A 24,866-nucleotide genomic window follows, 5' to 3' on the forward strand; every position below is an offset into this window, starting at 1 on the left:
TGTAGCATGCAACACTACTTTTGTTACGTTTGTTACTCTAAAAATACCAAACGTAATGTGTAATCGGAATAATCGTGTGCTACATTTTGCTTCATTAGTTTGCTAAAAGTCATTTTGGCAAAACATTGTCCTCATACGTTCCTTTGCATTGGTATCGCCCAAAGGCTATAAATACTCTGCGACTCAGTTCCTCGCTTGGCCGTGCGAGTTTCGGTTGCTAAGGAACCACAGAAAGCAGGTAATACATCAGGTCAGCTGTAGCGTGCTAGCTCTTAGAGCGGCTGCGTGACCGAGATATGAGCCGGTAAATTCAGGAACAGCGTGTTTTCACAGACTTAGCAAACTATGTCAGCGAATGAACGGTTCTCTGTTGGTAGAAAGTGGTTGAGCTGGAAGAAATGACACCAGTCATTGAAGTTGGCACACTTGTTATCCTATAAGCTTGCTAACGTAACCGGCTAATAACTTGATGTCTCACGGTCTGCATCGTGTTAAGCTAGCTTGCTCCCCAGCTGCAATGTGTAGTAGATTTACCCAGAACAAAATCTATCAACTGGATAAAATATGTACTGCAGTTCGTATGAGATTGATTTTAGCAATCGGACTCGTTTTTCTTAAGCAATGGGCGACCTGCGCCACCACGTTAAAAAGCTCATAGCTTTGGATATTATTAAACAACCAAAATTGCGTTTACATTTGAAGTATCTTTTTAATTCTTCTACACATCTATCACGATTTTAAGCACACGCTGTTGTTAAGTGTATATTCAAACTTGCTGACCTCCTGAATTATGTGCTAACTTTGAATTAGCTGATGATTGCCCTGGGCAATGTCTTTTTTTGTCGTTTTTTTCCCATAGCCGTTACCACATGATTGGGTCTGGTGAAACCTTTTGACTTGTGGCATGTGAAACCAGGCTAGCAATGTAGCACCTAGGTTTATCATGAGATGGCAGGCGGTGGAGGCCAAATTACAAAGTCAGCAGTGTTGTAAAGTTTCATTAGCCGTGAATGTCACCAAATGATTTCATTATGACTATGGAAGTTTATAGTATTTACACAGAAACGGTTTATTCTGTCTCTGTTAGCACTAATTTAGGCACTAAATGTACTTTAGCCTTTGCACTCTTAAACACCAGGGTAAATGCTGCAAGGCCATGCTTTATTTCAATTCAACTGCTATATTGTCTTTTTATGTACTTTTAGTTTGAGAAGTTGCTTGAACATTTGTCTAATTTCTGTTCTTGTGCCAACATAAGTTAATTTTTAATAAAGGAAGTTGTTTCATTGACACTCTGGTTTAAAACTTGTACTAAAAAGCGACATGGAAAGAATGTGCTACTGAATAGGATGCACAGACCCTTGTGGCCTACTGATGTTGCCTTTTTTTTTTCTTCTTTTTTTTCAGTTTTAAGTGCATCTGTACCGCCTGGTCAGTTTTTCCTCTTTGCCTTGCAGAGATACTATGATATATTTCGAACCTCTGTCCCATTCATTTTATACCCCCCCCCCCACCCCATATCCTTTCCTTTTTTGGATTCTCCCTCCCCCTTCCAATCTCTGCAGCACCCACAACTCTTGGAAGTAATTGAAGTTTATTGGACCTAACCAACACTCCTAGCCTTTACATCACACCTTAGTTTTTCCACTTTTTACTCGTTCTTAAATATCACTATTTTGAGTTCCTTGTTGTTTTTTTTTTCTTTTGTTTTAATGGCCGTGCACGCTTTCTTTGATGGAATGTGAAATACTCCTTTGTTCAGGGCCTCCTTATGTCCCTATGTGCTCTCTGCCTTTGTGAACATGAACTTCTCCCTTTCATGTGTGAAGTGAATGACACAGCTCACAGATCCCAGCTTAGATTTTGTGCAGAAATATGCATTTGACATTCATGCATTCTGTTCCCCTTTGTGTGGGTTTATTAAGATATTGTTTAATTGCACGTTCTCTTTCGTAACTGTTCTGGTTAATGATTGTTCCAATCTATGATTCTCTGTCTCTTCAGGTGGCATAGGCATGAGGATGGTGTAGTTAGAAGGCTGGTCAGTCTGGCTGGTTGAGGTGTGGAGGGGGACACCACAGACCACGCCAGAGTTCTGACAGGGGGGCGGGGGGGGAAATCACTACCCTCAGTGGATCTGCCGTCTCCTTGGACTGCAATTATGGTTACACTTATCACAGAGCAGCTCCATAAGCAGAGCTTAGAGGAACCTTATCACAAGGCTTTCACATTCAATGCCAGTGTGGTAAGTTGAGAAATGACAATGAACTGAAATGGCTTTGATGCAATTTAGTTGGGTGTTGGTTTTGAAAGTTAAGTTGTTGCGTTTGTTACAGTCTCTGCCTGCAGTGGGCTCAAGTCCTACCATTTCATGGAGTTCTGGCAAAACGACGCAAGGTAAGTCAGAACAACGCAGAAGATGAGCTTCGACTGTTACGGTCACCAGTCTTATATCTTTGTTTTCTCACCGTTGGAAGCCAGCTCAGACCCTCACCAGTCATGCAAAGCACATGTTTCGGCTGACTCGTGTGAACCTCGGCCCCGCTCGCGCTCTGGAGAGCCACTCCAGGGACCAGACGTTTCCCTCACAAACAAAACCTTCCAAAGTTCCCCCCCGCCGCCTCCGAAACGCCACTGCCGCTCCCTCTCTGTTCCCGAGGACCTGTCCCAGTGCCGCTCCACTTGGCACCCAAGCGCATCAATGGTCTGGACTCCGGTTAAACGGGGCTGCCACAGTCGAGGAGCATCCAGTTCAGGCTCTGGAGCCAGTTCTTTGCTTCTTTGTGGTCCCAGTTCTTCCTTCACCTCCTCCTCTCTGCACTCATCGTCTAGCCCTAACTTCTTTAGTTTAGCACTGTCTTCTGACTCTTCTTTGTCCTGTGGCTTCCCATGGGATCCCTGTGACACGTTGAAAGGTGCTTGCTCTGCCTCTCTTGCTACTCCTTCCTCCTGCTCCTCTTCGCCAGCCCCTCTGGTTTCTCACTCTATCCTACACCGTCGCTTCTCCCTTTCCCCCGTGCACATTCAGATCGCCTCTGCGGCGTCCTTGCACCCGCAGCCTTCCCCAGCTCATGTTCTGGCGCACAGCTTTTCTGGCCCGGAGCATCCCTCCCTGTGTCCGTCTCCCACTTCAGCTTGCAGTACCCCATCCTGCTCTCGGCGGGACCTGCACCCCGCACTGCCACGATGCCACTCGCAGCCCTGCGACATGCGCAAACCCCGACTGAAGAGGCGACATGACCCAGATGTCCTTCCTTGCTCCAGGCCAGGGCTGGACTTCAGCAAAATGACACAGGTGAGAAAAGCAGGGGCGCGCCTGAGAGATTGTTCAGTCAGCTTTTTTTCTCTTGCTCAAACCAATTCGGAGCACAGTGGGTTTGGCATGTTTGAGGTTATTTTTACAAACTTTAATGTATTTGGGGATTTCACTTGACATCAACACAAAGTAGTTCTTACTGATGAAGCAGATTTATTTATTTTAGCCAATCCAAAAGGTGTGATGTGTGTACTTGCGATATTTTGTGGTACTATTGTGAAAACGATAAAGAACTATTTACTGCTCTGTTTTTAGGAAACTTCACAGGAATCATAGTCTCGTGTGCAATTTTAATGTTCAACAGGAAAAAATATTTGGGTTGTTTTGTATTTTGTAGAGATTGTATTGCTGCTTAAAATGCAGCAATACAATCTTATACTGCTTGTACAACAGCAGTCCAAAAGATGAGGGGAGTGTTCATGTTTTAGGCATTAGGCACAGACGGGGAGTGTGTAAATTAAGCTCATATTAGGCCTTTGTCAAAGTGCCAACTGACAAAATTTCAGATTGGAAAAGCTGGACTCAAATTAAAATCCTATAGTCTCTAAGCAAACTATTTCCGAAGAGAGAGAGAAAAAAAAAACCCGCTGACAATGCAGCACCCAGCGATCTGTCCGGACCTGTTCTAGTCATAAGCGTTGATGCTTTTTAAACTATTCATGACTGACATCCAGTAATCTGTTCTACCGCTGCACACCTAGCGTGCCACCACCTTGTTTCTCACAGGGACGCTACATTCAGGTGCATTATTTTCTCTCTCACCCGATGGACAATACTTGACGGCTTTACAGTTGCACCAAACTCTACTCGATCGAATAGCGCTTCAGCAAAGCTCGTGAAATGATTTCATAACCCAACCGTGGCTTATAAACGTCTCTCTTAACTATATGCTGGACTTATCTGTGGTGTTCTTTGGTCCTCATAGAACAACATTTAAACGCGCAGGCTTTGTACTTTTCTGTCGTTCACCTCCGTTTGTGAGAATTTGTCTGGTGATTTTTGGTCAACCTTCTTTCTCCTGTGCAGATGGGTAATTACGAGAGCCTGGTGGGCGGAACAGGTGGTGGCATATTTCCAGTGTCTTCTCAATCAGAGCAGCGCTCTGCCTTCTCCCCTGCTGAATTCCTGGGAAGAAGCAGCATCGGTCCTCTGAGTGAAAGTGAAGAAGAAGAGGAGGAGGATGAAGAAGAGTGCAAAAGAACTGTTTTAGCTGTTGGAAAAAATTTTATTTTTGAAAGAGACTGTACAGATTTGGACTTGAGCCTCATAGAAGAAAACTGACCATTATTTGGTGCTTACAGTAACTACTGCGTTCATAACCATGTAAAGCACACACGTTGGCTTCTCGCAGAGCCTTTTGGGAACAACCTACTCTTACTGTCCTGAGTTAATGATTAAGAGCTAGGGAAGTTGGAGCCAATTTCCAGTTAGATTGCAGTGATTGTGTGTCGACTTCTCAGACTTTCACACAAAAAAAAAAAAAAAATGTTAGTGCCTGCCTGTTTGGCCCTACTTATGGGAAAAGCGCATGAGCAAAGAAGCAGTTTTTCACGTGAGCAGCACACTTTTAACCATTTTGAATCAACATGAGTCTTAATGTTATTCACCACATCTCAGTCTTTCACAGCCTGATTGACGCTGCGTATGGAAGTGAACAAAAATGTTCCACTTGGATCTGAATGATGCACACAAGCTGTTTTGATGTTACTATGTGCATAGAAAAAAAAATCCATATCTTAGTGCTCTCCTGTTTATTTAACAGGAAACATTCCAGAATCCACTGTACCTTTTTTTTTTTCCTTCTTTTTATTCCCTGCTAAAATGCATCGGTTTTCAGCTTGTGCTCTTAAAATATGTTTGCTATTTCAAAGGGAGCTTTCTATTGTAATTGCTTAACTGATGAATAGGCAAACACCCCTCATCAAGAGGAATAATGATTAAACTGTTAACTTAACCATGCCTTAAGCCAGGGGTGTCAAACTCCAGTCCACTAGGGCCACTGTCCTGCAGTTTTTAGATGTGCCACAGGTACAAAACAGTTGAATGAAATGACTTAATTGCCGCCTCCTTGTGTAGCTAGGTTCTCCAGAGCCTTGCTAATTACCTAATTATTCTATTCATGTGTGGTGCAGCGCAGTAGAGGCACATCCAGAAGTTGCAGGGCAGTGGCCCTCCAGGCCTAGAGTTTGACACCTGTGCCTTAAGCCTAAAATACAGAGTACTTGGTGCTCTGGACCCCTTTTTCTCACAGCCAGACACGTTTGTGGTCTCTGTTTGCACTGATTCTGATATTTTTGAATGTCCGGCACATAAACTACAACAGCTGACTGAATAACTGAATCAGTGCTGCGGGTGGACTCCCTGTGGCACTCTGTAATGTACTGTACCGCGGTGAAAGTGAGTGCACGTTTCCCCACCAGTCCTGAGTGTATGTGACCAAGGCTTGGAGTAATGCAGATGATTTGGTGGCCTTTGAGAAATGACTTTTCATGTTTTCAGATGGAAAAAAAAACAAAACTCCTCTTGCACAACGTATGTATGAATAAAATTTAATAGTTCTTTTTTTCTTTTTAAAGGTTTTTTTTTTGTACATTTAGTTTAGTCTTTCAATCACAAGGAAAGACTTTAGAACGATATGATCATTTGTGCCATCTAGTGGCTAAATTAAGTCTAGTCCAGGGTCAGTCCTGCAACTTTTAGATGCGTCAATTCCTTGTCCTACGTGCTTGAATTAAATGGGGGGCGGGGGTGGGGGAGGAACTCCCTCACTACTAGTGTGCAGCAGTGGCCCTACAGAGCTCTGCTGATGAGCTAATATTGGATCCAGGTGTGCTAAAGCAGAGAGACTTCTAAAAGTTGCAGGAGAATGGCCCTTGACGAGTGGGGTTTGAGAACCACGCTGGTAAGTTTTCAGACGCGCGAGTGTCTGAAGACGTGTTGCTTGTTTAAGTTAATTGAAACAGGATTTTTTTTTTTTTACCTCGGTGGATAAAAAGGCTGTTATTGACTGAGACCCTTATGGATTGATAAGATTCTTACTTGACAAAAAGCACCTGTTACTGTTGTTTAGATTAAATGTGTTATTCCTACTTCCATTAAAATAGAATAGCTAAATATTAGCTTCCAAAACATGAAATTGAGCGTATTGTAAAAAGGGAAATGTATGGTGTGTGGACGACCAAAGCAGCGTCATTGTGCTCTCCATAAAGGAAACGAAAACTGGTCACTCCATGAATTTCTATTACATTCTCTATAAAAGACTTTTAAGCACAAGAATGGCATGGCAGAAAGACTTGAACAGTTTGGAAACCATAGCTTATAAAGTCCTTGGTACACTTTGATGCAGCTAACAAGCTATGCCAAGCATAAATACAGAGGAGCATCAAGCAGGTTCAGTTTGTAGAGATGAGATTTTAAAAAAGATTTATTTTAAAATCGGAGCAATATGAAATTACGGAGGCAGTTTTTTGTTGTTGTCTTTAGGAATATAGCAATGGACAAGCCTTTTATTTCTGTGCCCAAAAATAAGAGATTTAATGACTCATTTGTCTCAATCCAGTTGTTTTGGTGCCAGAAAACCATAAAAAAAAAACTCTTTCGCAGATATATGTATATATCCGTCTGTGAAGACGGATATAACATTGGCTTTATGTTATATCCGTAGCAATGTTTTCATAGCAATGTTTTGCTATGGAAGCAAAACATTGGCTTCCTAAATCTAAATTAAGTAAATTTCAATGACAAAAATGTAAAAAATGAATAAAATTTTTAGTTGTTAGAGAAATGAAATCTATTGTTTATACTACAGTAGCTTTTTGCAGTAAACAAGAGGTGGGATACCCTGGACAGGCACACAAAGACCAAAAGGATAAACGACCATTCATGCACACATTCATATCTACAGGTAATTTGGGGTGCGTTCACACTGCAGCCTACAGTGACTCAATTCCGATTTTTTTTTTTTTTTTTTGACGTAATGCGACCTGTATCCGATCTATTCATGACGGTCTGAACAAAAATAAATAAATGACGGTCTGAACAGCACAGGTCGGATTTTTTTCCGAATGTAACCTATATCCGACACGTATCCGATTCAGATGCGACCTAACGTTCAGGTCGCATTCATCCGAACTGAACATCACTGATTCTCAACAAATCTCACTATTCTGCCTCCTGATACGCGCAAGCTGGAAGAAAAACAACAAACATGACGGACTATAATGAGGACTAAGTTGTTAATATGCTGCTCCGGCCGGACAACAACTTCAAATATGTAAGCTAAGCTCCACCGTTAACCTCCATGTTTACTTCCGCAAACACTGAGCACTTCTTCTTTTTATGACGTTGGCAGAACACTGAGAACGCTGACGCTATTGCGCCCTCTAGTGCGCATGCGGGACACTTTCAGGTCATTTGCCCGTTCACACTGCAGAACGCATACAGGTCGCATTTACTGGCAGTATGAACGGCCCGGCAAAATAAAATCGGAATTGCCAAAAAATCGGAATTGGGTCACTTCAGGCTGCGGTGTGAACGCACCCTTAGAGACCAACCAACCTGACAGTCATGTTTTTGGACCGTGGGAGGAAGATGGAGTACAGGGAGACAACTCAAACTCTTATGTAGAAAGCTCTTAGGCCAGAAATTAGCCCAAAAGCTTTCTCTCTGCAATACAGTAGCTCTAAGAGATGAAATGCAATTACATTCCAGTTTAGTTGGTAAATTGCCCAGTGAGCCTTGTAATATATTACATGTCACCTTCAATAGCCTAATTTAATTTTTTTTTTTTTTTACGAAATACAGTAGACGGCACAATGGTCCAGCTCTCCATATTGTCACTAACAGAAGAGCTCAGATCTTTTCTATAAAACAATGCAGTGACAGCATCTCAACAGGCTGCGTCAGCCTCTCCAAATGCTACACAAGCAAGTTTATGATTACAAGACTAAATAAAAATCCAAGTGTCAAAACTCATTTGTTCAGTTTAAACCCTAATATCATTAAGCATCTTGTTAAATATGCATAATCATTTCATCTTTGCAATGCAGCAGCAACTTGCTAAATGTAGAATAATATATATTTCATATATCAATTTCTTGTTCAGGTCAAACATCCCTGATGAATTTTGAAAGTTTGTGGATTTTAGTTTTGGAACTGAGGATGAAAGCTGCTTTCACATTTCAATGAAGACTGATGTTCAACCTTTGTACACTACACATATAACTTAGATGGTTAGCTTTTTTTGTTTTGTTTTTTTACTTTCGAAAAGAAAATTCACATACAGTTGTTTCAAATAGATAATGAAAATTATAACTACCTACCTCTAGATTTACATAAAATTTACTCTAAAACCAGACAAAAACAAAAAATAAAGCAACAAAAATGAATGCCATGATGTGCAAAAATTAAAAATGGGGACAAAATGAATATATATATTTAAAAAAATTGCAGTCCGTAATTTATTATGAAAAGAACTTGTGTATTATGCAAAAAAATGCACTTTTTTTCTGTCTTATTCATTTATTTATTTATTTGTTTATTATTTTTTGCACATTTTAGATACTGTAGAAGTCGCCCTCTTTTGTAAAAAAAGTGTAGACATGTTTCCGTTCGCAGTTGCAAATTCACTGAAACATGTTAAAAGGCCTATTAAGTACACCGAAGCAGTCTTTGCTAACTTGTCTTGCATATATATTTTTTGTCGCTCCGCCGTGGAAGGTGAGGGCGCTCCTTCTAGCAGACGGCCGCTTTTTTAAAAAAAACAGACAGTCTGACCCCCTCATCAACAAGCCACTTCCTCTTTTGTCTAATTTCATGGCGATCGGGAGAGAGGGAACACCACCGACGGACGCACACTGTCTCGGCACTCCTGAAAGAGTTTATCTGGGGTAAATAACTGCCATTTTTCACACAACTCGCGTGTTTGCGGCAAAGTACGATAAGTTGTATTCGCTTTCGCGGGGGTTTGAATCTACTTGCAAATGGAAGGATTTGCTCTGCTTCTGGGTCACACATTTCACATTGTAGCGCCACTCGCTGATAACAAATCGGACGAAATGGGCTCCCCCTCCGCCTGCATCTCTCCCACAGACCCAGCCACACCACACTTAACGGCGATGGCTAGCTTACGCTAGCAGCACTTAAACGCCCCACATATGTCGTCACAAAAAAATACTTACATTTATTAACTTGGTGGCAGCAATATGACATGGAATACTTAATTTGTTCAGTACTTTAGAAAGTTTTTTGGCTCTTCGAGAATGTTTGCCACTTGTAGTACTGGAGTGTTTGTGTTTGGGTTAGCGGGCAGCTAGCTCCCGTGCTATGTATTGAGTTAACTTGGATAGCGATTCAGAAGTTTGTATTTGGCGAACAAGCTACAATGGGCACACTGGGGTAAAAGTATATTCACACATAACTTTTAGAAATTGTAAAATAACTTGAACTATAACGAAATGTATATCTCTACCATTCATTAGAATTAGCCCGCTGATTGAAGGAGGAGAAACAAGCTAACTAGCTTCGTCAGCTAACTACTTGGTTAACGGTACCTTATCAGTAGGAATTTTAGCAGAAGTCATGCACAAACTTATCCGCTCATTATCACTATCTCCTACTTCATCTAAATTTCGGTTAGAGCCAGAGTACACATCTGCTTCTACTTTAAATAAAGTTGCACTAAGTTAGTAGAAAGTTTATTCATGTTTTAACAGTAAAGAACAGGAGGCCAAAAACACTTGAGCAAATATTGGCGAAAAAAAAATGCTACTTAATCACACCATCTTGATCAGGAGATTACAAAGAAGTTTACTTCATTGAGGAAAAAAGTAAAGAGACAGCGCTATGTGTGTGTGATCCAATTGTTCATATCAAAAGTTACTTTCATTGTGAAATGTCCATATATTCTAATGCTCTTATTTTATTTAAAATCAAACAAAGGTGATGGACATATGCTTTAATGCACAAATTGAGAAAAACTTATTTGTTAATTTTCTGTTGCAATCGGTACCACCATCATATCAAAGAATCTACAGGACAGTTTTCTCTCTTTTTTTAAGATTATGTTCTCCTTCTGAGGAGAAAATAATCTGAATCTGTAGATAAGACCAGAAAGAGAACAGGAAATTGTTATCTGTGGGGAAAAGCTTGATTGACAATTGTGCATACAAATTTAAGCATGCACAATTCTGTATCTACAGCATAACTTGTTACTCGGCTAAGAATAAATGACTCACCTGAGCGATTCATTTTATTTTTGGAAACAAAAGCACACTGTATAATAGTGTTCAAATGTGTGAAGCCATTTTAATGTTACTCAGAACTACAATCTTTAACATGCTCGGTCATAATGAATTTGATGGAGATTAAAATATTTGTTTTGTTGTGTTACTGCTTTATTTTGGCAATGTTTAAATCATGTATTGCTGCATTTTGCATTTTGGGGGGGAAAATGCTTTTGCAACAAAGTTCCTTTGCATAACATATAGTGTGAAACACGACCAAAAAACCCTCACTTAGAATAAACTCCTAAGCTAAATTGTAGCACGCTAACCGGAAGTGTGGAAACCTACTCAGTAAAACGAAAATAAATATAATTCAAATGCTGAAGTTTTGTCAGAATTTCTTACCGTAATAAGTTGCCTGCATAGACGCTAACTGCATGGTATTTGTTAGATCTAATGTTTGTTTATCTTTGTCCTGTTTACAGTTTAAACTAAGTTGTCAACCTTCTTGGCACACAAGACGTTTCCAGGTGAGTTGTTGTCCTTTTGTTTTTTGATAATGTTTTCTTTGACTCTTTTTTACATATTTTTATATCGGTTCGTTTACTTGGATCTCATGGTCGACTTCAGTTCATGGCTGAACCTGAAATGTTTATTATCTTTTTTTTTTTATGTCACATAAGTCTAAGCAAGGCAGAGTATTGTTGACTAAAATGATGCACAAAGAAGGTGTGATTGAGTCTGTAAAAAAAAAAAACATCTGCTGAATTCAGCTTGTTTACAGAATGCCCATTAACAACAAATGTCATCCAAAAGCTCTTTGCAAGACAATCTGCCCTGGCGTACAGTTATAATTGTGTCGAAATCTAATTCACTCCAAATTTGATGCATATCAGCCCAAGTTATCCCAATCCAATTTGCTTTCCAGAGGAATCCAACAACGTTTCATTCAAATAATCAGCAGTGACATCAAACACTCCTCTTTCTTCACTCTGCTTTTTTGTGGTACCAATAGGTGCGCTGTCGAAGCCTATTTCAGCACCAACCTTTCCACAGAGAAGGAGCACGTTATGCTGGATGTTCTTTCCTTTATCTTTTCTTCTTTTTGCCGCACAATAAGGCGGCAGCAAAAACTTTACAGCCATGTGAGAGGGAATTTTTTTTTTCTTTTTTCCTCCGTTTGAAGGCCAAACTTGTTACTGAGAGCACAATTTAACGTTGGCAAGTTGGAGACCATTATTACTCCACCTTCTTAACAAGCTCAAACATGTAACAAAAAAAGAAGATTCTATCAACTGATTTCCACCTTTCACGGGGCTGCTTCGCACAATTCAGCAGTGATTTTTATTTAAATACATTTCTACCGATATGTAGCCGATTTGTATGTACGACTATACAGAAAACTATGTACTGCGTATTATGTCTCGGTGTCAATTTATGCTGTCACTCTTTTGTACTGTTGAGGATCTGAACGTAGCTGTGCCAAACAAATAGCTTTGTAGGATTCCTATGCAGTCTTGTGAAGTCTAGAAGAAACGTTGATTTAATCATTTATCAAGCTTTGATACAGGGTCTACTGACTTTATTCCCTTTACCTACTTTTTTTTTTTTTTAGGATTAGTTGATTTGTTTATTACTTTAACCAGTTTTATATTTAAATGAGATCCTTCATCTCTAATTTTCCATAATCCAGCTTTGGTTTCATCCCGCTCATTTATCATTTTGCTTTCTGACCGAATTCATCTACAAATACTCTCATCACAAAACCTAGCAGATTTTCTTGGGCTTCCTTTGACCCCCATCTACATAGAGCTGGTTTTCAGCGAAACCGGAACATTTTTCTTGCTATCCAGCCGCTCGTTTGCACGTCTCTAGCGATTGGAGTCTTTAACAATGAAACTTTTTGAAGCCGGGTCTGAGACCGTAACTTTTGGGAATACCCCCTGCGGAGGTGTGAAGTACTCTGCTGGTGTGAAAGCACATTCACAGAAAGCACGGCTGCAGGACGAGGTGGAAGCTAAGAGTCGAAGCGCATGCGCGTTTCGACGGCATGTTAAAATAGCGCCTTTGCATGACAACTACAGTGGATTCGAGGCGTCTTGGCGGTCTAGACTAAACAGCGACACCGTTTAAATGTGGAACGTTTCCGCAATCAAATATATCAGCAGTTTCTAGACGGCGGTCTCATGTAAACATTGCCTTAGACTCTTCAGGATCAGAGTTTTATATTGGACCTGTGGTTGTTAAACTAGGTCTTGTTAAGATGCCAAGCAAAATATGTCAACAAAGCAGTAAAATTGCCCTTCACCTCTCTGCCAAATTGAAAGTGAATGTCAGAGTTGGTTCATGAGCTGGTCAATTGGAGGTAAATATTTTGTCATAAAACATCCAGCATGTCTTAAAAACTGCTGGGGGAAAAATGGCCTGAAGTCCAACAAACGACCACTGCTCCAGGAGATGAACACTCATCCTACGTCTGAAAAACTCGGGCATAAATTACATTCCTGTCCTCTTGTTTGTCACATGTTTAATGCTCAAAGTTTCCTAGCAAGTGAACTCTCCTCATGTCTTTACCAACTGGATTATCTGTGTGTACCTGCAGGTGATACTAGGCGGACGTCATTAAAGAGCCCCCTCCAGCTCCCAGACTTGTTATTCGCTGTCCCAGGTTAAGACTCCTTGGTCTATGGCTCTGATGGACAAAACCAAACACGTCAAGCGGCAGAGACTTGACCGCATCTGTGAAGGTAAGAACGTAGACCGGCATATGAAGCAGGAGGGTTTATGAAGAAGATTAGATCTTAGATTTAATTGCATCTGCAATTGTTCTTAAACCACAACACTTGTTTACTACACCTGTTCATCTTTGAGTTGCTGTAATGTGGTTTACAAATAATCTTGACTTAACCATGCTAGCCTAGAGCTGCATCCCTTGTAAATTAGCTGGCTCAAACTAAGTGAAGATTTTACTTTTAACTTTAAAAATTTTTAAAGTAATTTTTTTTTACATTCCATACATCTGTTTTTTTTTTAAAAACTTTGAAAAAAACTGTATGGAATGTAAAAACAAAATTTACTTTAAAAATTATTTTTATGTTTTGAATGTTGACTGTTCAGAATGGCTTGTTTGCTTTAGGTTTATGCGATAAAATTGATTGATGGGTGCGGTGCTCCCAGCCTAATGCCGTAACCTTTATTAGTTTCCTTTGGTGTGGCGTTTGTAATGAAGTGTTTGTCTTAAGTTGCTGTGCAAGAAGTGCACTCCGTTTCATTGTGAAGGTGACAGACAGTAATTCAACTTTCCGTTTCCAGAACGTGCACTCACGAACAGCGATGTGCATCCATCTGTGATTGTTATTGTTTTAAGCTGTTGTATAACGGTGATGCAAATCAGACATAACTGTGCACAAAAATGAAGGAAGCCCTTCGGGAGAGTCTCTAGAGACCTGTGAGAGGGAGAGGACAAGGTGAAGGGTTGCAGCCGAGGCTACTGGGAAACGGGCCAGCTGTCTCTTTAAAAAATGACAACAGCCCAAACCGCCCCAGGCCTCTGCTTCAGCTATGCTAATGAGGTTAGTGCTGGTTGGCCGAATCTGTATGGGGCCGCCTGTGATTGGAGGCTGGCCGTGGGGGAGGGGCTGGGCGTGGATGACAGCTGGGATCCAGTCAGCCTAGAGCAGGCTGGCAGGAGAGAGGGAGGAAAAATAAGAGCCGTAGAGAGAGGAACACAGGCTGACAGACTTCACAATGCAAGGTTAGGCCCACTGCCCATGTGTTTTCTGTTTTTTCCATGCGTTTTCGATTTAAATTTTTTTTTTTTTTTTTCCAGATTTGTGAGTGTTGTGTGTCGGTGGGGGGCGAGAGAGACATGTATGGTTTGGGTGTGGCGCAGAAACGTGTGCGTGTTCTGTTTCTCTTTCACGCTCAGTGTGGGTTGGTGCTGTCGCAGCCGTTGAAGGAACTGAATAAGCGTGTGTCTAGCAGCGTCTGGGTGGAGTACTGCTGCTTGCTGCATTATCATCGTCTGCTGCCCCTCCCCCCCTCCTCTTACTCTAAATACGACCAGGAGGAGGGAGTGGAGGGAAGAAAGGCAAAGAGAGGGAGAATGAATGAATCACTGAATGAATTGTATTGTGTGTCTGGCCATGCTTGTTCTTCGTAGGCCTTGGGTATGCCAGTGTCCTTTACTCAAATTACTTTCCCTGCAGTCTCAACTTGGTTGTATATTTTTTTTCTGAGGAGCTCTTTGTGATTGAGCACTTTAAGTTTTTCTGCGTGGCAATTGTCCCTTTGTGTGTTATGCAGTTGGCATGGTAGCGTTTTTGAGCCATCTGCAGTTAATGTGAATCACACTGCCTAATACAGTCCACTAGTATACACGTCCAGTGACTGTATCGGACATCCAGGCCTGTATTTTTCTCCTTCCTTTTTATTCTTGCGTAAACTTAATTTACTGGAAAGGCTTATTGTATGGAGAAACAGACTCTCCCCTGTTCCATTATTTTCAAAACCAGATTTTGATGAATTCTTCGACAAAATTAGAAATTTTCTAGTCAATTATTTTCAGTTATTTCAAGAAAATGCAATGCTTTAACTTTCAGGGACTGACTTGCTTAATATTTCTATTTCAAACTGTGATCTCAATAAAACGAGCTTAAGATCTTTTAACACAATATGTCATATCAAATCTTAATGGCTCAATCTTTTTCAGGATAACAGTTTAAGAAACTGTTATGACTGAAAGGAGTTTATCTTATTAAATCAGTTTACCGACATAGCACTTGAAACTTGCAACTGTATTTTTTTTATGTTAACGTCATATTAAGAAAATTAAGCTGCTATAATGAATTTCAAGACTTAAAAATGATAAATTATACACAAAATGAGTTTAAAATCTTTGTATTTTAATATAACATAATAAAATGTTAAATTCAGATTTTAGTTTATAATGAAGTCATCACAGCAGCACAAGTTTGAGATCTTTCAAGGTTATATTTAGCTCAAGATCTTTAAAGTCACAATATGTCTTGAAATCACATAATCTTGATCCAGTTGACAATTACTTCATGAAAGCGTTAAACACGAGCCTGAGGCCTGTCTTCATATGACAGTGATAAATTCTGCTTTTTCAAGTTGAGAGAACACGAGTCACAATAAAACAAGATCAAGCTCTAGCGGTTATTACAATGGGATGAACAATTCAGCTCAAAATAACATATAAATAAATTGTTACGGATCACATCAGGCGTTTGTTCACGTAATCTAAAGAAGCTTCACATGTGTCATGGTTCACGGAGATAAAATGCGGCTTGTGAACAATTTTAGAGGACTTCGTGTTGGGCGTGCGCTCATCCTAAATGCCACTTTGTCCTTCGCTTGTTCCTGGATTCCACCGCGGCCTGAAAGCTGAGACTGAGGTGTTTAAAAAATCCAAGCCTGGGAAAGTCTGGAGTCCCTGAAATGGAAAATGTGCAGAAACCCTGAATACTTGATTTCCAGCCTCAGCTACCAGCTCCCGTTCCTCCCCAGCAGTCTCGCCACCGCGTCCTGCCTTCTGTCCAAGTAAAACCGTTCCAGCAAACCGCACTCCAGCTCCAATGAAATGCACACCTCTCGCACGGCAGTGACAAGATAACAGTAACAGAAAATAATCTCGTACGAAACAGAAACGGGAAGAGGTGTAAAAAAAAAAAAAAAGAGGAAAGAAAAAAAAAAAGACAGTTTGCGATAAGTGTTTCTGCAGTGCGTTGGCAGAATTGCAGCATTAATTTGTTTTGGCAGCTCTGCTTTGGTTGGCAGAATGGAGAGTGACTACGGATGAGTTTTGCCACCAAGTGGTGTGTTTATACTGGGAAGAGAGGGCAAAATAACTGGAATAACTTCTAGACATGAGATGTAGGTCACAACTGACCCCCTCCCCCTGCCAGCCCATACATCCCACCACTATAAACTCATGAAGCCCCTTCACTACCTCCTTCCAGACATCAATCAGTTTTTCACCCCTCCCCCAGTTGTAGCACACCATCACCTCTCCTGCTACCTTCTAGGCTCTTTCGTGTGCGTCTGCCGTCACACGGTACCCCGGTCCAGTTCCTAGAAACGATACTGGACCACTTCATTGACCCGAGTCTCATCTTTCCTCTACGCAGAGGCGCTTCAACCCAGATGTTCGCTGCAAAGACGAGCAGATTCCTGGATGCGCCATTTAAGATTTGGTTACACGTAACTTTGTAACCTTAAATCACATCAACGCATACATGCAGTCATACATTTTCCTCTGTGTTGGTGTTTGGAAAAAGAGAGTCATACGCTGTTTTTCTAAGGAGTAAAGCATTCAGCTATTTGTGCAGGGGGATTTTCTTTTTGTACATCACATTGAGCAAGCCAGACGTGGAAAATGCAGACTGACTCACTAACCTTACGTCTATTTAGTCATTTTGAAAAACAAGTGGTTACACGCCGTCCGGATTAATAAGGTGTTAGTATTGTTAAAAAGATGTAGACTGTATGGAAGCCTGGAAAGATTTAGTCTTGTTTTCATTCATTCATTCTTTTGTGTCTTTTGCCTCTTAAACCTGCAGTAGGGAACTCGAATCATTATTTATGTAGTATTAATAAACTTTTAGTAGGAACTTCCACGTCTTTAGAGGGTCATAAATGTTACAATCCAAAAATTTAAGTAAAATACAAGAAAACTTTATACATTGTCATATAACTTACTGATACATTTAACTTATTTCTAATAGTTGGTCATTTTATGACATAAATATTGAAATTAAATTAAGTGTTTGTGTTAAATGCATGTATGATTTAGTATTTGCTTAATTGTTTCATAGTTCTTGAAATTATTTTAACTAATCAGCTGACCAATCAGATCTTGAAGGATCTGGAGTTAACAGAGAGGAACCGCTTGCTTTAGCAGTGCAGCTTTGGACTTGATGTAACAGACCACATCAAGTCCTGCTCTGATGGGAAAATATTATTTAAATAACTAAATGACTAATTTTTATATTTAAAATATGAATTTTACAATGCAGATGTAAATGTATTAATACTCCTGAGTTAATTTATCACAAAATGTTAACTTTAATGTTTTGTGGATTATGGCAGTTTTGATCCTCCATTAAACATCCTTCTGGTTCTGATTAACTCAGGTATCCGACCCCCCATCCTGAATGGGCCGATGCACCCTCGGCCCCTGGTGGCCCTGCTGGATGGGCGCGACTGCACTGTGGAGATGCCCATCCTCAAAGACGTGGCGACCGTGGCTTTCTGCGACGCTCAGTCCACACAGGAGATACATGAGAAGGTAGAACAAGATCAGCTACCGGCATCAGTGGTTTATGACATGAAAACATTATGACTGCCTGAAAAATTTTACATGCTAATTATTCAGATAATTCAATAAAAATCTGTCCTCCCCAGGTGTTAAATGAAGCTGTGGCTGCTCTGCTGTATCACACTATAACTTTATCCAGAGACGACTTGGAAAAGTTCAAAGGCCTACGGGTTATCGTCAGGATCGGCTCGGGCTTTGACAACGTTGACGTCAAAGCAGCCGCTGAGCTCGGTGAGCCGATCAGGTTTACAGAACGACGTCAGAAACGAGCAGCTTTATGGCACAACAAGGCGAGCCTAACGTCTCCTCCTTCTCCCCACCATCACGCAGGCATCGCTGTCTGTAACGTGCCGGCAGCCTCGGTGGAAGAGACGGCCGACACGTCGCTATGTCTGATTCTCAACCTGTACAGGCGGGTCACCTGGATGCACCAAGCCCTGAGGGAGGGAACCCGGGCCTCCAGCGTGGAGCAGATCAGGGAGGTGGCTGGAGGCGCTGCTCGAATCCGCGGTGAAACGTTGGGCATCATCGGCTTAGGTGAGCGAACACCGTTCCCAGAGTTAATATAAAACCAAATTAAGCACGGCGACTTTGAGTCGGATCATTTGTTCCCACCGTAACCCGGTCCTGCTGTTTTTAGGACGTGTTGGCCAGGCTGTGGCCCTGAGGGCCAAGGCGTTTGGATTTAGCGTAATCTTTTATGACCCATACCTGCCTGACGGCGTCGAGCGCTCGCTGGGCCTCCAGCGAATGGCTACGCTGCAGGACCTGCTCATACACTCTGACTGCGTGTCCCTGCACTGCAGCCTCAACGAGCACAACCACCACCTCATCAACGACTTCACCATCAAACAGGTCAGCGGATACAAAAACTGCTTCCTAATCATTACTGGGATGGGCTTTTTAATACGCCATTAATTTTGAAGTGTCACATTAATGAGATCTGATGGTAATGAAACAGTAGAGGGGGACATCCTCATTTTAACATTTAAAAGAATCAATATCAACAGATCACATTATGAAGTCATTCTTCTTCTTCTTGGTGCTTTTCCACCGCTGTAGGCTCGTTTTCTTCTCTGCTGTGAATCCACTTCACATCCCCTGATCTTCTTTAATTAGGCCAAATCCCTGATGGCTTTCACCTGATTTTAACTAAAAATTTGGCGTATCAGATCAATCTAAAGAGTCACTTCCCCTAACTGTCGCATACGCCCACTAAACGGAGAGCCACTGATGGGTGTGCAGATGGGTGGAGGGTGCATGTTTTTTCAACATGGTGCATGAAATATCCACTATCAGTGCTATGTGCCTCTCGATTAATATATACACGCTGTTTTGATAGGTTAATATGCTCCTCTGGGTTTTAGGCAGGAATTTGATGCCATAATTTTGTTTAGAATAGCTCAAAAAAGGGCGAGATTTTTTGAGTCTAGAAAGCCCAAAGCACAAGATTTTCATTTGTTTTTGCCATCCACATCTTAACGTCTTTTATGCACTCAAAAAGAGCATAAAAATGAGTTCTAGCATCATATTTGATTAGATTTAGGCTTGCATGTTATTTACATGAAATGCAACCAGATGTCAGGTTTTTCAAACCTTGGAGGAACATACAGAGCACAAATAGGTCAAAGAACTGATCCCTGAAGGATATCACAGTAGGATTTGCATAGAATTGAAGCCACTGCCGTGTGTTTTTAATGTCAAATAATATTCTATTAATAAGAATAACATTGTCTACCAATTTATTTCATTTGTAAGAATTTGACTGGAGATGAAGGCGATCAAAACCTCTGAGCCATTTCCATACTTTAAGACCTTAACATGATTATTGACACTGAATGCATTTTTATTAACACGCTCTCTGTGATATGTGTCATGTAATCCTTCCCTCCCTTTTTTTTATTAGAACTTCAAAAAGGCTATTTTAATATTGGTTTGGGCATTGATGGGGACTCCAAATCAAACTAGGCTGAATTATTTTACACTCATTAATGATTTAGTAAAATTATTTGTTACATGGGAAATCTGCTCTTATCAAAACAATAGAAATGTTGTTTTTTTTTCCTTCGGTTCCCTTCTCTATTCTAAACCCACTTCAGTTGTTCGATAATGATTTAAATATTGCTGTTGGATCTTTAGACATGTTGTTGTTATAGATTAGTAATGAATCTTGCACTAGATGTTTATGTATGTGTTTCTATTATATAAAGCAGATGAATGAAAACCTTTTATTCTCCAAGGCCCTACAGGTAAAGCAGAGTGCGTATCATACAAACACTGCCAGTCGTGTTCATGAGCAGAAAACTAATTAACTCATCCCTGCTTGGCAGCCACTCAAACTGCAGCTGCAGGTATTAAAGCAGCTGCTTGCTCCAAGCAGCAAAACTGCATAATAGCGTTACAGTGAGACTCCCACAGTTTCACCTGCCTCCTCCTATTTAGACAAAAACCTTTTCAGGGGTTTGAGGTCTTCATCTTTTTTTTCTGCCCTTATGGTGAGTTTTGCTGCAGTTGGTTTAAATCTGTTGCTCTTCTGACAGATGCGTCAAGGAGCGTTCCTGGTGAACACGTCAAGAGGCGGGCTGGTGGACGAGAAAGCTCTGGCTCAAGCCCTGAAGGAGGGCCGGATACGTGGAGCCGCCCTGGACGTGCATGAGACAGAACCTTTCAGGTAAGAGCGCTGCACGAAGCCCGGAGCCTGAGTTGCTTCCTTACTTGTACACACGGTATCAACGGATGTTAACAAGTTCTTACTCTTCATCAAGTTTTTCAACGGGCCCCCTGAAGGATGCCCCCAACCTGATCTGTACCCCTCACACATCCTGGTACAGCGAGCAGGCTTCAGTTGAGGCTCGTGAAGAAGCAGCCAGAGAAGTGCGCCGGGCCATCACTGGTGAGTGTACATGTTGATTAGATGGCATACAAAACATTTAAATATTACAAAACATTTAAATGTAAAAAAATAGTGTAGAGTTGACCCCCGGGGTTTATGGAATAGAGCCGCCGGCGAATAGCTAAAATCCTTGAATACTTAAGATTCCTTCTAGACTCACTTAGAACTGACTATTTTAATTGTCCAAATACCAAAAATACCCTAATATGCACAATGAAAACCCTCTTAGCACTACCATAGAAGCTAACATCCACAGTCTTTCTTATTCTCCCTCTTCGGAGTTCAGCCAATCGGCAGCTAGGAAAATAAATGGTGTTCTTGGACACAATACTATCTGCTATTTGCAAAGCAGCAAATAGCAGATAGTATTTGCTGCTTTGCAAATAGTAGCCAGTAGCGTATCAAGTTGCTGCATTTTCTTTCAGATATTTTAGATATTCTCCACAGAAAAATACAAAGACGGGTGAATCTGAATATTCAGTGACGATTAGGTGGAGGTCCAGTGTTTATAAAATGGTATTGTTGAATGCTGCACTGATGACGTTTGTTCCCACGGCTTTCTCTGGAGCACAATCATTAAACTCTATAAATTGTTGGATCTAACTGAGCAATTAAGGCTACATAATGTCAGAAAGAAATTTAATTGCGATGACTATTGATTGCTTTTAACTTGCTTCACATTTTTCATCACACTGTCCTCACCAAGTCCTCTGCCATTAATATTTCATATTGCAATTTTTGGTTCAGTGCAATGTGCAACTTCACTGCCAGATATTTTATACAAAGGGATTTTTTTCCAAATGCAATATTTCACATTTTGTATTTTGGTGATTTGGAATTAATGTAGTATGAAAATATATTATTTTTTAAAATCTGAGGAACCAGTTCTTACTGACCATTGTCATTCATTTCTGAATGAAAAGCCTATAAAAGTTTGAACCTGGAACATTTTAGAAAAAAAAAAAAAAATGTTTGCTTTTCCCATTTTCTAAAATTCCACATTACTTTGCTAATCCCCAAACGTAAATTAAATAATGGGAAAATATTTAAGTATTAAACATTTAGGAACCCTGTATGTGATGTTGCTCCAGGTCGTATCCCTGACAGCCTGAAGAACTGTGTGAATAAGGAGTATCTGATGGCCGCCTCCCAGTGGCCCACCATGGAGGCAGCTACTGTTCACCCAGAGCTTAACGGAGCCGCCTACAGGTGAGAGCAGTGAATGCTGACCAGGACAACACGGGGCCCTGTTGGCAGACGGGAAACAAGCTCTCCTCCTCCTTCTGTTCCAGATTCCCCCCAGGTCTGATCAATGTGGCAGCAGCAACGGGGGGCCTGCCAGCAGGCACAGGCGTGGAGAGCCTGGTTTCAGGAACCCTGGCGCACGGCATCGCCCCCGTCACCCACCCCCCTCACGCCCCGTCCCCGGGGCAGCCCACTAAGGCTGAAGGCGACAGAGACCTCCCCTCCGACCAATAGCCCCCTCTGCCAGCTCTGGCACATTCCGTCATCTCTGGAAACCAAACCCTCGTCGTCCCCGCCGGCCCCGTCCTCCGCCTCGCCTCGCCCCTTCAGGGTCAGACACAAAGCGACGCTCCGGTGCACGGGAAGCACCAGTCTGACCCATCGGTCCTTCGTCTGATCAGACAACCAGCCCAGGAGTGACCCATCTACACCTATCCATCACCCCCCACATCCCTCCATCCTCATCTCACGCACCGTCAGACAACACCCCTTCACCCCCCACAATGTCAGCAATAACTGTGTTCTCAAGGATTCAATTATTGGATTGGTTTTACTTCCTTAGCTGGCTGTTGTTTTAATGGAAAGTTGATCTTTTGTGGTTCTAGGTGTTGCTGTTTTGCTTTTTCCGACATGAGGCTTTAGTCTGCTGCCTCCAGCAGGAACAGAACAGTCGAAGCTCCACTTTGTACATTAATGGCTCGTGTTACTACTCTCTTCTTCTTCTTCTGTTGTTGTTTTTTAGTTTTGATTTCCTGGCCCCTATCTGCTCGTATTATGACTGGGGGAAACTGCTTATTACAGTAAGGCGGTCAGAATCTAGCCACCCTCCATCCCTTAAACCTCCTTGGCATTATTAGCTTGCTCAGCAGAGGGTTTATAATGCAGTCTGTGTGGAGCTCTCTTAACTGTGAAACTCTATAGCGTTAAACCATTTAAAGAATGAAATCCCCCTTTTAAGACTTTTCTCCCCTTATTTGTTCAAAGGTTTTCTAGCAAGCAGCTAGAGACGGACCCATTTGGTTTTGGTCCCCAAAAGAAACTCTAAATCAAGCCAGCAGAGGGCGCCCTCTATCTGGCCTCCCGGTAACAGATCATTGATGCTACTTTAAGTGATGCAACGTAACAAACACGGAGAAACTGACTTAAAATTTGCTAAGATTTCACCACCCTGCACATCCTCATCCTCTCGTATCATGGCTCTCCCAGCACACTCGCACACACCAGTTCGCATCCACCAGTCCCTTCAGGTGTGACAGGACAGTATGGGTCAGATTTCCTGCAGGAGCAAACAGCGGCTAGCGTTCCTGCATGCTTGCATCTTCAAGACAGTGGTGTGCGTGTGTGTGTGTGTGAGAGTGAGGTGTTTCCTCCCTCACTCTTGTTGTTGTCGTTCCAAAGGAGTCGTCCCTTACAGTTAACTCTTAAAACGCTGTTGCCCTGGTGTGAAGGGAACACCTTTCTAGTACCTCATTAACAGATATTGAATGTACCGTGCATACCCTTCTACTTTTTGTTTTGTTTTGTTCTGTTTTTGTACAGATTTTCTAGATGAAATTGTAGCAGTCATGACGAAATTGAACGGAGAGAGAAAAAAAACGACATAAAAGCCCAGTTGAAATAAATTTGAAAACTACTCAGGCGTCACTAACAACGTGCATCTGTTTGCCTTTTTCACTCAGCTTAGCACAATTGTCAGACTTCATGCTTTTAAAAAGTGATGTAAAAATTAGCCGATGAAGTGGAACAACTTGGACTAGGACAGTGGTAGTACATACTTAATGAGGTTTGACCCCCTTCTTCATCAAGCTGCTGTCTCTAGTGCATGTGAAGTCATTTTTACGGGGGAATCAGACTTCCCCTCCGCCCCCAACCCTGTCTCCCTCTCCATCGAAGTGTTTCTCCTTCTTTTCTTCGGTCGTAGTCCGTTTCCAGTGATGTACAGTTTGTCCCCCTCAGAGTCTATGAGCAACAGGTGGCTCCTCTGTCGTGTGATAAGTATATATTTTTAAATAAAAGAAAAACAAAAAACAAAAAGTAATCCCCATAGTTTGGATTATAATCTTAAAATCTCCTGTTGGTGATGATATATATTTTCCAGTCCAGCGGTGCACTGTTGTTAAAACCGTTTTTGTTTTTAAAGGATTAGCTCTCCGTGTTCGACATGTTGTACTGAAACATTTCAGAGAAAACGAGATCCCCGCCTGCCCCCCGCCCCCCACCTACTCCTTTTTCCACGTTCTTTTTCCTCCTTTCTCTAGTTAAATTTGTCGTTTCTGGCTTATATCCTGCGGGCCTTACTCGTTCTCTCCCTGTTACAGTAGCTGGTATAGAAAGTTGCCATTGGAGCCACTCACTGCCTTAATACAGTCGACCACAGCAGGTGAAGCCAGGAGACGACAGCGGGGCCCCAGGGTCTCTGATTTGTAAAGCGCCTCACTCCCCTCCACCCTCACATAGGCCTGAAATTACTGCACCGTGCATTTCCTGTTCCAGTAAAGAACCACATTTAGCCTTGTTTAAGCACGCACCGCTCGTTCCGCAGCCACACACACAAACACACACACACCCGGTGTGAGCACTGACTTTGCATTTAGATGGATCACATTTATTCTGCTGGTTTTGGTTTAATCAAATCCAGCCAGCTCTTGTCAGTTGCAGCAGCTGATAATTGACTCTCGGGTGCGAGACCGAACCGCCTCTTTCGCCCACTGCGCTCGATAAGGACGGTGCGGCGGACACCGACGTAGTTTCAGCGAGAGTTGGTCACTTGTCTCTCCTCTCTCTCTCTCTCAGGGTTCAAATGCACACATATCCTCCAGCAGTCGCCCTGCGTGTCCTGTCCCTCACACC

At 41.7% G+C, this 24,866-nt stretch overlaps 2 protein-coding genes across 5 annotated transcripts; both read left to right on the forward strand.

Annotated features, from left to right (window-relative positions):
• The first annotated feature begins 145 nt into the window (after positions 1 to 145).
• On the forward strand, positions 146 to 5,055 carry LOC103471242 (protein FAM53C). Of its 2 annotated transcripts, XM_008420104.2 has the most exons (6): positions 218 to 238; positions 1,408 to 1,431; positions 2,005 to 2,245; positions 2,337 to 2,397; positions 2,475 to 3,295; positions 4,343 to 5,055. In XM_008420104.2, the coding sequence occupies exons 3-6, from the start codon at positions 2,162 to 2,164 to the stop codon at positions 4,595 to 4,597; spliced, it is 1,221 nt and encodes a 406-aa protein (XP_008418326.1). In that variant the 5' UTR covers positions 218 to 238; positions 1,408 to 1,431; positions 2,005 to 2,161; the 3' UTR covers positions 4,598 to 5,055. The 2 variants fall into 2 exon arrangements, with proteins under 2 accessions (XP_008418325.1, XP_008418326.1); XM_008420103.2 differs by lacking the exon at positions 1,408 to 1,431 and having other exon boundaries at positions 146 to 238.
• Positions 5,056 to 6,078: 1,023 nt separating this feature from the next.
• On the forward strand, positions 6,079 to 24,247 carry ctbp1l (C-terminal binding protein 1-like). Of its 3 annotated transcripts, none has more exons than XM_008420100.2 (11): positions 6,079 to 6,218; positions 11,025 to 11,069; positions 13,142 to 13,286; positions 17,694 to 17,848; positions 17,965 to 18,109; positions 18,209 to 18,415; positions 18,519 to 18,733; positions 20,419 to 20,549; positions 20,644 to 20,771; positions 21,863 to 21,980; positions 22,064 to 24,247. In XM_008420100.2, the coding sequence occupies exons 3-11, from the start codon at positions 13,226 to 13,228 to the stop codon at positions 22,248 to 22,250; spliced, it is 1,347 nt and encodes a 448-aa protein (XP_008418322.1). In that variant the 5' UTR covers positions 6,079 to 6,218; positions 11,025 to 11,069; positions 13,142 to 13,225; the 3' UTR covers positions 22,251 to 24,247. The 3 variants fall into 3 exon arrangements, with proteins under 3 accessions (XP_008418322.1, XP_008418321.1, XP_008418324.1); XM_008420099.2 differs by lacking the exon at positions 6,079 to 6,218 and adding an exon at positions 9,053 to 9,204; XM_008420102.2 differs by lacking the exons at positions 6,079 to 6,218; positions 11,025 to 11,069; positions 13,142 to 13,286 and adding an exon at positions 14,192 to 14,293.
• Positions 24,248 to 24,866: the final 619 nt, after the last annotated feature.

The sequence above is a fragment of the Poecilia reticulata genome, linkage group LG10 (genome assembly GCF_000633615.1).
Source record: "Poecilia reticulata strain Guanapo linkage group LG10, Guppy_female_1.0+MT, whole genome shotgun sequence".
Classification (NCBI taxonomy): Eukaryota; Metazoa; Chordata; class Actinopteri; order Cyprinodontiformes; family Poeciliidae; genus Poecilia; species Poecilia reticulata.